This window comes from Mirounga angustirostris, unplaced genomic scaffold, assembly GCF_029215605.1.
Source record: "Mirounga angustirostris isolate CCGP_5_RB_7025 unplaced genomic scaffold, mMirAng1.0.hap1 SCAF_3, whole genome shotgun sequence".
NCBI classification, from domain to species: domain Eukaryota; kingdom Metazoa; phylum Chordata; class Mammalia; order Carnivora; family Phocidae; genus Mirounga; species Mirounga angustirostris.
This window is the reverse complement of record NW_026991711.1, coordinates 79,888,487-79,902,296: the sequence shown is the minus strand read 5'-3', so window position 1 is coordinate 79,902,296 and position 13,810 is coordinate 79,888,487. Positions and strand designations below refer to the sequence as shown.

The 13,810-nt window shown below is 37.3% G+C and overlaps 1 protein-coding gene across 2 annotated transcripts in view; it reads left to right on the top strand.

Annotated features, from left to right (window-relative positions):
• Positions 1–13,810, top strand: part of MPHOSPH8 (M-phase phosphoprotein 8) — a 53,063-nt gene that overhangs the window by 10,551 nt on the left and 28,702 nt on the right. For both annotated transcript variants that reach the window (XM_054506270.2, XM_045869123.3), the window contains exon 2: positions 5,089–5,244. In XM_054506270.2, the coding sequence (XP_054362245.1) occupies positions 5,089–5,244 (156 nt within the window). The remainder of the gene's footprint in view (positions 1–5,088; positions 5,245–13,810) is intronic.

Here is a 13,810-nt window from a genome sequence, read left to right as displayed (position 1 = left end):
CGCTTGATACAAATGTAATTCTTTTGATTTGTTTTCAACTATTTAAAAATGTAAAACCCACTTTTTTTTTTTTTTAAGATTTTATTTATTTATTTGAGAGAGAGAGAGCAGGAGAGGGGGGAGGGTCAGAGGGAGAAGCAGACTCCCTGCCGAGCAGGGAGCCCGATGCGGGACTCGATCCTGGGACTCCAGGATCATGACCTGAGCCAAAGGCAGTCGCTTAACCAACTGAGCCACCCAGGCACCCTAAAACCCATTCTTAGCTCCCAGGATGACCAAACCAAAATGGTTGGCAGGCCCTGCTACAGTTCGCTGACCTCTGATATACAGAGATGAGGTCTTTTATTTGGTGAAAATGTAAATTAGAGCATCTTTTCTGGAAGTGTGTTTTCTGGCAGTGTGTTTTAACACTGTTTAGGTGGCTTTATTATTTGATCCCATTGATCTCTCTTTGGGGAATTTATTCTAGAGATCTGATCAAAGTTGCACTAGTAGGTAACAGCTTTGCTTATGAAAACAAAAATCAGAAACAAAACAACCTTTGGTTTCCAAAGGGATAGTTTTGTTGTGTTTTTTATTGTATTTAGAACCATCAGTAAAAATCACGTTTTTGAAAAATACTAAAACATGGGCGCCTGGGTGGCTCAGTCGGTTAAGCGACTGCCTTCGGCTCAGGTCGTGATCCTGGAGTCCCAGGATCGAGTCCCACATCAGGCTCCCTGCTCAGCAGGGAGTCTGCTTCTCCCTCTGACCCTCCTCCCTCTCATGCTCTCTGTCTCTCATTCTCTCTCTCGCAAATAAATAAAATCTTAAAAAAAAAAAATTAAAAAAAATACTAAAACATTAAGAGGTGTTCCATATCTAAGTGAAAAAAACAAAGTATTATACTAGTGTTTTAAACAATAGATGTAAAATACATATTTATAGTTACGTTTGTAAATATAAAGGGTGAAGGAAATAGATGAAATTATTATCAATATCTATGGGTGATTTTTATTTATTTTTTTAAAGAATTTATTTATTTGACAGAGAGAGACATAGCGAGAGAGGGAACACAAGCAGGGGGAGTGGGAGAGGGAGAAGCAGGCCTCCCGCTGAGCAGGGAGCCCGATGCGGGGCTTGATCCCATGACCTGAGCCGAAGGCAGACGCTTAACGACTGAGCCACCCAGGCGCCCCATGGGTGATTTTTAAAATATTTTTGTTTTTTAAATTTTATTTAAAATCAATTAACATGTAGTGTATTATTAGTTTCAGAGGTAGAGTTTAGTGATTCATCAGTTGCATATAACACCCAGTGCTCGTTATATCAAGTGCCGTCCTTAATGCCCATCACCCAGTAATCCCATCCCCTCCCAGCAACCCTCAGTTTGTTTCCTATAGTTCATAGTCTCTTATGCTTTGTCTCCCTCTCTGATTTTGTCTTATTTTATTTTTCCCTCCCTTCCCCTATGTTCATCTGTAAAATTCTGCATATGAGTGAAATTGCATGATAATTGTCTTTCTCTGACTGACTTACTTCACTTAGCAAAATACCCTCTAGTTCCCTCATGTCATTGCAGATGGCAAGATTTCATTCATTTGATGGCTGAGTAATATTCCAGTGTGTGTGTGTGTGTGTGTGTACACACATACACACCACATCTTCTTGATCCATTCATCTTGTCAATGGACATCTGGGCTCTTTCCATAGTTTGGCTATTGTGGACATTGCTGCTATAAACATTGGGGTGCAGGTGCCCCCTTTAAATCACTATGTTTGTATCCTTTGGGTAAATACCTAGTAAGCAGTTGCTGGTCATAGGGTAATTCTATTTTAACTTCTTGAGGAACCTTCATACTGTTTCCCAGAGTGGCTGCACCAGTTTGCATTCCCACCAACAATGTAAGAGGGTTCCCTTTTCTCTGCATCCTTGCCAACATCTGTTGTTTCCTGAGTTGTTAATTTCAGCCATTCTGACTGATGTGAGGTGGTATCTCATTGTGGTTTTGATTTGTATTTCCCTGATGATGAGTGATGTTGAGCATTTTTTCATGTGTCTGTTGGCTATTTGTATGTCTTCTTTGGAGAAATGTCTGTTCGTGTATTCTGCCCATTTCTTGATTGGATTATTTGTTTTTTGGGTGTTGAGTTTGGTAAATTCGTTATAGATTTTGGATACTAGCCCTTTATCTGATAAGACATTTGCAAATATATTCTCCCATTCTGTAGGTTGTCTTTTAGTTTTGTTGATTGTTTCCTATCTTGATGAAGTCCCAATAGTTCATTTTTGCTTTTGTTTCCTTTGTCTCTGGAGACCTTTCTAGTAAGAAGTTTCTGCACCTGAGGTCAAAGACGTTGCTGTCTGTGTTCTCCTTCAGGATTTTGATGGATTCCTATCTCACATTTAGGTCTTTCATCCATTTGTGTTTATTTTTGTGTATGATGTAAGAAAATGGTCCAGTTTCATTCTTCTGCATGTGGCTGTCCAGTTTTCCCAACACCATTTGTTGAAGAGACTCTTTTTCTTTTTTCCTTTTAAAGATTTTAAAGATATTTATTTGACAGAGAGACACAGCGAGAGAGGGAACACATGCAGGGGGAGTGGGAGAGGGAGAAGCAGGCTTCCTGCAGAGCAGGGAGCCCGATGTGGGGCTCCATCCCAGGACCCTGGGACCATGCCCTGAGCCAAAGGCAGATGCTTAATGACTGAGCCACCCAGGTGCCCTGAGACTGTTTTTTTCTATTGGATATTCTTTCCTGCTTTGTCAAAGATTAGTTGACCATAGAGTTAAGGGTCCATTTCTGGGTTCTCTATTCTATTCCACCGTCTTGATGATTACAGCTTTGTAATACAGTGATTTCCGGAATTGTGATGCTCCCAGCTTTGGTTTTCTTTTTCAACATTCCTCTGGCAATTTGGGGTCTTTTCTGTTTCCGTACAAATTTTAGGATTGCTTGTTCCAGCTCTGTGAAAAACGTTGATGGTATTTTGATAGGGATTGCATTGAATGTGTAGATTGCTTTGGGTAGCATAGACATTTTAACAATATTTTTCTTCCAGTCCATGAGCATGGAATGTTTTTCCATTTCTCTGTGTCTTCCTCAATTTCTTTCATAAGTGTTCTTACGAAAGTTTTCAGAATACAGATCTTCTACCTCTTTGGTTAGGTTTATTCCTAGGTATCTTATGGGTTTTGGTGTGATTATAAGTGGGATCAATTCCTTGCTTTCTCTTTCTTGTGTCTCATTGTTAGTGTATAGAAATGCAGCTGACTTCTGTGCATTGATTTTATATCCTGCCACTTTGCTGAATCGCTGTATGAGTTCTAGCAATTTTGGGGTGGAATCTTTTGGGTTTTCAACATAGAATATCATGTCATCTGAGAAGAGTGAAAGCTTGATTTCTTCTTTGCTGATTTGGATGCCTTTTACTTCTTTTTGTTGTCTGATTGCTGTACTGTGTTGAACAACAGTGGTGAGAGTGGACATCCCTGTTGTGTTTTCAACCTTTGGGGTAAAGATCTCATTTTTCCCCATTGAGGATGATACTCGCTTTGGGTTTTTCGCATATGGCTTTTATGATATTTAGGTATGTTCCCTCTATCATCTATGGGTGATTTTTGTTTTTTTCCTTTTTATTGATTTTCAAAGATTACACATTGCTTATGTAATCAGAGAAAGACCTCAATCTTCAATTTATGAAAAGTAGATCAGCAATACTGTTTATTTATTTTAATTCTTAAAAATTGAGGTATAATTGACATATACTATTAGTATTAGTTTCAGGTGTACAACATAATGATTCGATATTTTTATGCATTGCAAAATCATCACAATAAGTCTAGTTAATATCTATCACCTTACATAGTTACAAAATTTTTTTTCTTGTGATGAAAACTTTTAAGATCTGCTTTCTTGGCAACTTTTAAGTATGCAGTACAGTGTTATTAACTGTAGTCACCATGCTGCTCATTACATCCCCGTGACTTAGTTTATGATTGGAAGTGTGTAACTTTTGACCCCCTTCATCCATTTCTTCTACCCCAAACCCCTGCCTCTGGCAACTTCCAGTCCTTTCTCTTTTTCTATGAGCTTGGGTTTTTGTTTTGTTTTGTTTCCTTCCATACATAATTGAGATTACGCAGTATTTGTCTTTCTCTGTCTTGCTTATTTTACTTACTATAATGTCCTTGAGGTCCAAACATGTTGCCAGTGGCAAGATTGGATTCCTTTTTATGGCCAAATAATATTCCATTGTGTGTGTGTGTGCGCGCACGCATTTTCTTCATTCATCTGTTGAGGATACTTGGGCTATTTCTACTTTTTGGCTATTGAAGTGGTAATGCAGTGAACATGGGTGTACATATATCTTTTTGAGTTAGTGTTTTTGTTTTCTTCAGATAAATACCCAGAAGTGGAATTGCTGGATCTATGGTAGGTTTTTTTGTTTTTGTTTTTGTTTTAATTTTTTGAGGAACCTTTTTACTGTTTTTGCATAGTGGCTACACCAGTTTACATTCTTACCAACAGTGCACAGGGGTTTTCTTTTTTTCTAATGAAACTTTTTAATACCTGTTATTTCTTTTCCTTTTGATAATAAGAGGATGAGGTGAGATCTCATTGTGGTTTTGATTTGCATTGCCCTGATGATTAGTGATGTTGAGCATCTTCTCATATATTTGTTGGCCATTTGTATGTCTTCTTTGGAAAAATGTCTATTCACATCTGCCCACTTTTTAGTCAGATTGTTTCTTTGTTATTGAGTTGTATGAGTTCTTTATATATTTGGGGTATTAACCCATTATCAGATACGTGATTTGGAAATATTTTCCAATACAGTAGGTTGCTTTTTCATTTTGTTGATGGTTTCCTTTGTAGTAAAGAAGCTTTTTAGTTTGGTATAGTTTCATTTGTTTATTTTTAGTTTTGTTGTGACACTTTTTTCTTAAATGCACTTGCTTCAGGAGATTAACATGCTTTATAATGATATTAATCTCCATTTCAAGTTCATTCGTATATTCTCAGGATTGTATGTTTCTGGAAAGTTAATCATTTAAATTATCAAATTTAATGTCCTTTATTTGCCTGTTTTTAATTCTGTAACAGGGTAAAATCCTTTACAAAGTTCGATGGAAAGGATACACATCAGATGATGATACCTGGGAGCCTGAGATTCATCTTGAGGACTGTAAAGAAGTTCTTCTCGAATTTAGGAAGAACGTTGTGGAGAACAAAGCTAAGCCGGTCAAGAAGGATATTCAGGTATCATGTTTTATTTCATATTTCTTTTTTTTAGTATAATAAACTTACTATAAATTTTACTGACATAAGGAATGTGCAGCAAAGAATTTACAAATAGGGGTGCCTGGGTGGCTTAGTCAGTTAAGTGTCTGCCTTTGGCTCAGGTCATGATCCCAGTGTCTTGGGATCTAGCCCCACGTTGGCTCCCTGCTTACTTGGGAGCCTGTTTCTCCCTCTCCCTCTTCCCCTCTGCCCCCTAAGCTCTTGCTCTCTCTCTCTTTCTCTTGCTCTCTCAAAGTCTTTTTAAAAAATTACAAATAATAAAATATATAGTATTCTGTATATCGTAAATTCTGTATAGCCAGTTGATTCTCACAGAATGCTTAAATTGATTTTTGTCAAACTCTTCCTTCTGTAGTCAATCTATGATCACAGTTGACAAACAAGTATAGTTTGGACATGTTGATTAATACTTATCTTTTAGTTAAGAGTAAGGTGAAAGTGGGGAGGTTAAAAACATGTCAAAACTTTATTTGTTCATCCATGGTATGACCATCTTGTTTTTGTGTTATCTTAGGAACATTTTTTGTAGTATTCATGTTGCTACATAGATAATAATAATGACAATAATAATAGTAAACAATTGTTTTAATTTGCATTATCAACATATTATGTCTGATTTTTCTGCTAATTAAAATAAGTCTTCGATCCCATTTTATAAAGCTATAAATTTTAATCCATTAGAGATTATTCACAGATCTGATTACCCAGGTCTTTTGTTTTTCTCTTCTCTTCCCACTTTAGTTTTTAGCTACTTTATTGCTTTTTAGTAAACTCTTTCGGATGGTAAGGATTAAGAGATCAAAGGAGCGCAGATAAATTAAACTTTTTTTAAAAAAAAGATTTATTTATTTAGAAAGAGAGTGCGAGCAGGGTGAGGGGCAGAAAGAGAGGAAGAGAGAGAATCCCAAGCAGTCTCCACACACACGATCAATTGACACAGGGCTTGATCTCTCGACCCTGAGATCGTGATCTGAGCTGAAATCAAGAGTCTGATGCTTAACTGACTGAGCCACCCAGGTGCCCCAGATAAGTTAAACTTATATCATCAGCAGTTTGGAAAAAGATTTCATGGTGGGCTGGAGTGGGTTATTATTAAAACAGATGCAAAAACTTGGAGTAAGGGTTTTCTTCTTTCTATTGTTTTATCCTTGGTCCTCTTATTCCACAAATAATTGAATTGGATTTATTTATAAATCTTGTAAGAATTTCCTGTTGTACTTTTCCATGTAAATTTCCTTTATCGCTTCTATTTATAAATTGAACCAACTCTTACTCAACTTTTTGATTTTGCTTTTAGTTTTCTTTTTCATTAGAAATTATTGTAATTTTTTTAGAATACTCGCAGAGCTTCTGGGACTTAGAACTATATAGTGAAAATTTTTCACAAAAGAAGCCTCTATTTTAAGGACTGAATGTTTATCTTCTTTCCCTACAGTTTGAGTTTCAACCAAAACAATATTAGGACCCAATTTTGAGTTATTGTAGTGGTTTTTAATAATAATAACAATAACAAGGCAGCTTGTATTTACTGAGCACTTATACTGTGTATGTGCCAAACACTGGGTCACCACTTTATGTGCATTAAGATGAGAAACTGAGGTTTAGATAAGTAACCATAGCTCAGGTTAATCAGTTAGTAATGATAGAGCCAGGCAGTTACATTCTTAACCATTATGGTAGGTTGCCTTTTAGTTTGGGCTATAGCTTGAAATCCATTGAGAATAGTGGACTCAGTTTTTTAAATTTTTTTATAGTGGCAAGGTCTTTTGGTTTTTAAATTTCTAAGCAAAATCCTCGTTACTTTTAAATTTTTTGTAGAGGAAACCCTTTACAAAATGAGTTCACATTAAAGTAGAGACTTTTTTCCTCAAATTCTTTTGCTATACTTACACTTCACTTTTCTGGAATGGGTGCCTATTCTTTCCTTCCCTATTTCTTTCCCTAAAAACACTCTCACAAACACAAATACATCTGTTTTACTAAGTGATAGGTTCTTATTACTCAAAAAATTTAGACTTTTTGATTGAATTCTTCCTTAAGTGTATTTCTCATTTTTCTGCAGAATACTAGCTTTATTGTCTCTTTTACTTTACCAAGCCTCTGGTTAAACCCTACTTGCAGCTCTTTTTCTTGATTTAAAATTATTGATAATGGTCTGAATGAGAATGATTGCTGATAGACTGGTGTGTTTAAGGTGTATTCTTAAGCTTATGAATCCTGTCCTAATTTTAGAAAGATATTTCTCCACCTGAGGGGTGCCTAGCTGGCTCAGTCAGTAGAGTATGCAACGCTTGATCTTGGGGTTGTGAGTATGAGCCCTACGTTGGGTGTAAAAATTACTTAAAAATAGTGTTAAAAAAAAAAAAAGTACTTCTTCACTTTTTTTTTTCTAAGCTCTCCGTACTATTTTATAAATAATTTAAAATTCTAGGGGTGCCTGGGTGGCTCAGTTCGTTAAGGGTCTGTCTTCAGCTCAGGTCATGATCCCAGGGTCCTGGAATTGAGTGCCATGTCAGCCTCCCTGCTCAGTTGGGAGTCTGCTTCTCCCTCTACTCTTCCCCCCCCCCCCCCCCCGCTCATGATCTCTCGCGCTCTCTCTCTCTCTCTCACTCTCTCTCTCAAATAAATAAAATCTTTTTAAAAAATTTGAAATTCTAGGTACATTTTGAGTCTGAAATTCAAAAATTCAAAATTTAGATTTTAAAGACTGAAACTTATATTTCCTATATCAGGTCAGCTTTCTCATGAATTCTCTCATCTGTTAAATATTCCAGTAAATTGCTGTGACTCTTTGAGGTAAGGTCAGTGGATAGGAATATGGCAAAAATACAACTGGTCACTGATCTTTTTCCCCTTTAGCAAAATAGTTTTGCCATTCATATGCTTTTGTGATTCTTTTCACTGTAGATATAGAAATAGTCTGTAGGAGAAAATTGCTTTGTTCATCTCATCATCTGTGTTCATGCAAGCAACAAATATGTGTTGTCTGTGAAAACTGTGATATATCCCAGTTACCAAAATTTTTGTCTTATGGAGGGGTTTCACCACAGTAGTATCTGTAAGAATATTTGATTTGTCACTTTTTCTATTTAAATCTAGGAGCATTGCTTGCTTAGGACTTAGTAAGCATCACAGAAATTAGAAATGGTTTCTTAAATAATCCCAAAAAGGGCACCTGGATGGCACAGTTAGGTGTCTGACTCTTGGTTTCAGCTCAGGTCGTGATCTCAGGGTCGTGAGATCAAGCCCTGCATTGGGCTCTGTGCACAGTGAGAAGTCTGCTTGAGATTCTCTCTCCCTCTGCCCCTCCTGCTTGTGTTTTCTTTTTCTCTCTAAAATAAATAAATATTTTTTAAAAATAAATAATCCCCAAAAATGGTTGTTAATGCTATTAATCAGAAAATATACATGATGTAGAAATGGTATTTGTTCATTAAAATACTTCTCAGCATTTAACATTTGGTTCCCTTTTTATCTTTTTTTGACCAAAACTAAAAAAAATTGAGTATTTTAAACTAAAAAAAATTGAGGTGCTATTTATGTGTGATATGGTCTAGCCCTTTGTTTTTAATGGACAGATAATCTACAATCAGTGAACCACTGGTCTGCCTTGAGCTTCGATGGCTAATATATGATAGTGAACCTCTACTGCACTGCTTCATCAACATTTTACTATTTATACCTTTTTGGGTTTTTTCTTTTATTTAGGGATAGCATTTTTAATAAATATAGTGTCTGATATAGTCCAGACTCTTATTTTTGAAGAATTTTATTAAGGAAAATTTGAACATACAAAACTGGGAAGGTCAGTGTCATGAGAGTTCATTCATCACCAGTGTCCGTTATTACCAGTACTTGGCCATTCTTCCTTTTTCTGTCCACTGCTCTCCCTCTCGCTTTGTATTCACTAGGATTTTTTTAAATTTTTTTTTTTTTTTTTTTAGAGAGAGGAGGAGGTTGGGGGGAGGACTAGAGGGAGAGAGAGAATCCCAAGCAAGCTCCAAAACAAGTGTGGAACCCGATGTGGGGCTCGAGCCCATGACCCCGAGATCATGACCTGAGCTGAAATCAACAGTCGGATGCTTAACCAACTGAGTCACCCAGGTACCCCTATTTGCTAGAATATTTTCAAGCAAATTTGAGATTTGAAAAAGGTCTACACATCATGTATCATTGATAATCTTACTCTAAGCTTTTTATTCCCCATGTTGTTTATTTGATGAAGAAACCACATCATTTTCTGCAGAATTTCCTATGTGCTGGGTTTGGCTGAGTGCATGGTGGTATTTAACACGTTCCTCTAGCCCCATATTTCTGTAAACTGGTAGCTAGATATGGAGGCATGATTATATTTACATTCAGGTTTATTTATTTATTTATTTATTTATTTATTTATTTTGCAAGGATAGTTGTAAGTGGTGTTCACCTCCGGCACATCAGAAAGCACATGATGTTTAGTTGACTCCCTTACAGTGGGATTAATACAGTCATTGAAATTAGGTGTTTTCAGTCTGATCCTTCATTGGAAAACTCCCAACTTTTCATGTGCAGGTTTTAGGAGCCATTGGTCATTGCCTAGAACCATTTTCTCATTAGAGGGTAGAAAATAGTGATTTTCTAATTCTGTCATTCATCCCTCTGTGTTTATTAGCAGGAGTTCTGGAGACACCGTGGTCATGGTTCTGAAATGGGGAGACACTGCTGGCAGGGAGAGGTGAAGACTGAATTAAGGTAGCATAGTTTGGAGAACTGATTCCACATTCCACAGGATCTAGTGACCGATCTGATCTAGGGAAAAGCAGAGTCAGAAATGACTAAGGTTACTCATTTGGGGACCCAGACAAATGACGGTATTACTTAGGGAACAGATACAGTTTTGAACACTTTAGATTTTAGTTACTGGTTTGTCATCCAAGTGAAGATGTCCAGTTCATTGGAAATATTGGTCTGAGTTGAAAAGAAAGATATGGGCTAGAAATGTAGATTGGGTGATTTGTGGAGAGTACAAGATAGTGTTTATTACCATGTTCCAAGTAATAATATGATTGTTAAGTATTCTGAAAAAATAATTCAGAGTTTTGTAATTCTTGTTTGAAATTTTTTTTACAGTAGTTAGTCATACACCTACCAAGATGAAATTTGTTCTTCCTATTTGCCCCCGTACCCCACCCTGCACCCTTTTCCCTTTTACCAGTGGGAACAATTTAAATAAAAGCAGGCTATATCGTTTGGAAATGAGGAGGTCAACATCAACCAGTCTTATGTTCAATCAGCCAACATATTAATGAATCATCATTAATTTTTGATATAGTGTTCAACGACTCATTAGTTGTGTGTAACACCCAGTGCTCATCACAACATGTGCCCTCCTTAATACCCATCACCCACCTACCCCATCTCCTCACCCCCCCCCTCTGTAACCTTCAGTTTGTTTCTCAGAGTCCAGAGTCTCTCATGGTTTGTCTCCCTCTCTGATTTCTTCCCATTCAGATTTCCCTCCCTTCCCCTATGGTCCTCTGCGCTATTCCTTATATTCCACAGATGAGTGAAACCAAATGATAATTGTCTTTCTTTGCTTGACTTATTTCACTTCTACCATTTGCATTGACATGGATGGAACTGGAGAGGATTATGTTATATGAAATAAGGCAAAATGATTTTTAAGATGAAGGAAGTCAGTTGTAAACTCTTTAGGATGGAGGGAAAATTGAAATAGTAGAGTCATTAAGTACTCTTTCACAGAAATTGCTTGAAGCAAAAGGGTAGCTTTTGGTTGAGAGAATGACAACTGAAGCACTTGAGAGCAGGTTGCAGACTTGAAGTCCTCAGTGCGTATTTCGTATTTCATAACAACAAAGACATTCTCCTGCACTGTTAAACTCAGGGAGCTTTAAATTTATCAGTGTGCCCTATCAGCAGTACCTCAGCAATATTGTTAACCTAATATACAGCTAAGATGAAGCTACATTCATATGGATTTCCCCGTTTGTCCTGGGATGTCCTTTGTTGCTTTCTGTCGTGCAGTGCATTTAGTTTCATGTCTTCTGGTTTTGTTTTATCTAGAACAGTTCCCTAGCCTGTTTTCCTTTTTTCGTCTTTCATGATGTGGATCTTTAAGAATCCAGACCAGTTCAGGGCGCCTGGGTGGCTGAGTCAGTTAAGCGTCTGCCTTCGGCTCAGGTCATGATCCTGGGGTCCTGGGATCGAGTCCTGCATCAGGCTCCCTGTTCAGTGGGGAGTCTGCTTCTTCCTCTGCGTGTCACTCCCCCTGCTTGTGCTCTCTCTCTGATAAAGAAATAAAATCTAAAAAAAAAAAAAAAGGAATCCAGACCAGTTGTTTCATAGAAAATTCTTCACATTGGAACTAGATGAATGATAATTAGTGTTAAATCACAAATAGTGGTTTTTTTCCTAAGTTGGAATTAGATGGTTTCTTTCCTGGTGATTAGATTCAGTGTGAACATTCTGACAAATGTTATATAGGTAATTACATGATGTCAAGAGATGTATGATATGTCAATTATCCCATTTATTGCTGGTGTTAAATTATAATTTTATGATAAAGTGAGGCCCGTTTTTTTCCCTCTCTTTTTAAAGGTACCTTTTTCCTTTTAAAATAATAACATGAGGGAGCCTGGGTGGCTCAGTTGGTTAAGCGACTGCCTTCGGCTCAGGTCTTGATTCTGGAGTCCCAGGATCGAGTTCTGCATCAGGCTCCCTGCTCAGTGGGGAGTCTGCTTCTCCCTCTGACCCTCCCCCCTCTCATGCTCTCTCTCTCATTCTCTCTCTCTCTCAAATAAATAAAAATCTTTAAAAATAAATAAATAAAATAATAGCATGATAGTAAATGACCTAATGATAAGTAACATTTGAGACTGAGAATCTCTTGTTCCCCAACAGCCTCTCACCGCATGGTTTTAAAATACCTTGATGCTTCTTTCCTCAATTAGTTATTCCTGTGGTGGTTACAAATACTGATTTTTCTAATTCTGTTATTGTATATTTTTTGTTTGTATTTTATAAAGAACAGCTCCTCCCTCCCCAAAATTTTTTTTTAGTATCAGTACACACTCCTGGAATCGTTTTATTCATCAGTCATCCATTGCTGCTGTTATTCATGTTGATGCTAAAATGGTTCCAAATTTGGCTAGTAGGAGCCCCTTCAAGGCAGCTCTTGTGTCCTTTTGATGTTTCCCCTTCTGTTGTGAGCACATCATTTCTTCTGACAAGGTATTCAGTGTTACCATATACTTTCCTACTCCGTCCCTGGTATTAGCCATTTCTCCAAGGAATCCTGATTCTTTGTAAAGGAGGATAGGATTAAAATCCAAGATGTAGGGGCGCCTGGGTGGCTTAGTCGGTTAAGCGTCTGCCTTCAGGTCAGGTCATGATCCTAGGGTCCTGGGATCGAGCCCCGCATCAGGCTCCCTGCTCAGCGGGAAGCCTGCTTCTCCCTCTCCCACTCCCCCTGCTTGTGTTCCTGTTCTCGCTGTGTCTCTGTCAAATAAATGAATAAAATCTTAAAAAAAAAAAAAAGATGTACTTATTACTACTGGGGTATGATTATTTCTAGGCCCTTTAAGTAGCCAGAGCTAAAGGAAAAGATATATGTCATAAATTCATATTGGTATCTGTAATTTCAGTCCATGACCTCAGGGTTTCCACTCATTCTACCTGGCCATAGTCTGTTTCCCTTTTCCTACTGTGAGAACTCTGGTTCCCACCAATGTTATATATACTCATTTACTCAGTCCTACAAAAATGAGAAGTTAGTTTCAGATTTACTACACCCATCCTGTTGTAAAACTCCAACAAATTTATTTGCAGTTCTTTTTGTCCCTAGTAAGCATATTCACTGAGGATGTTTAGCATTCAAAAGTTCTTTGGATTGATTTTTTTCTTTTCGGTGGTTATGTTTTTCAATTTGATAAACGGGTTCTTTTGGTTGTTAATTAGTACTTATCTTCTTGCTGCGTTCCCTTTCCCTCCATATCCAATTTGAAGTACTGTCCCTTTACTCTCAGTTTAGAACTATAAGGCAATCAGCAAGAATACTATGTATTGTTTAGTATTTTCTCACCATTCTCTCCCCATTATTTTGATAGTTGCTCAGTTATCAAGAGTATTAGTGACTGTTACATGCTGTACTCTCTTATAGCCATCATTCAGTCTTAATTCTAAAAGCAGGTATCTATTTAATAGTTTCTGCCTGTCTTTATTTTGATGACTATCCAGTCATTATTGGTTATCTGAAGCTCATTCTTTAGTATAGTGGTTCTCCAAGTGTGGACTCCAGGCCAGAAGTATCAGTTATCTTCATCTGGGAATGTGTTAGAAATGCAGTCTCTGGGCTGCACATTGTTGGATAGAGCAGCCAGCTGCCTGTGTTTTTGGGGTTTCTTGGTTGTAGGTTTTTGTGTGTGTGTGTGTGTGTTTTTTTAAGATTTTATTTTATTTATTTTAGAGATTGAGAGAGCAGAGGGAGGGAGAGCACAGAGCCCAACACAGGACTCAGTTCCATGAT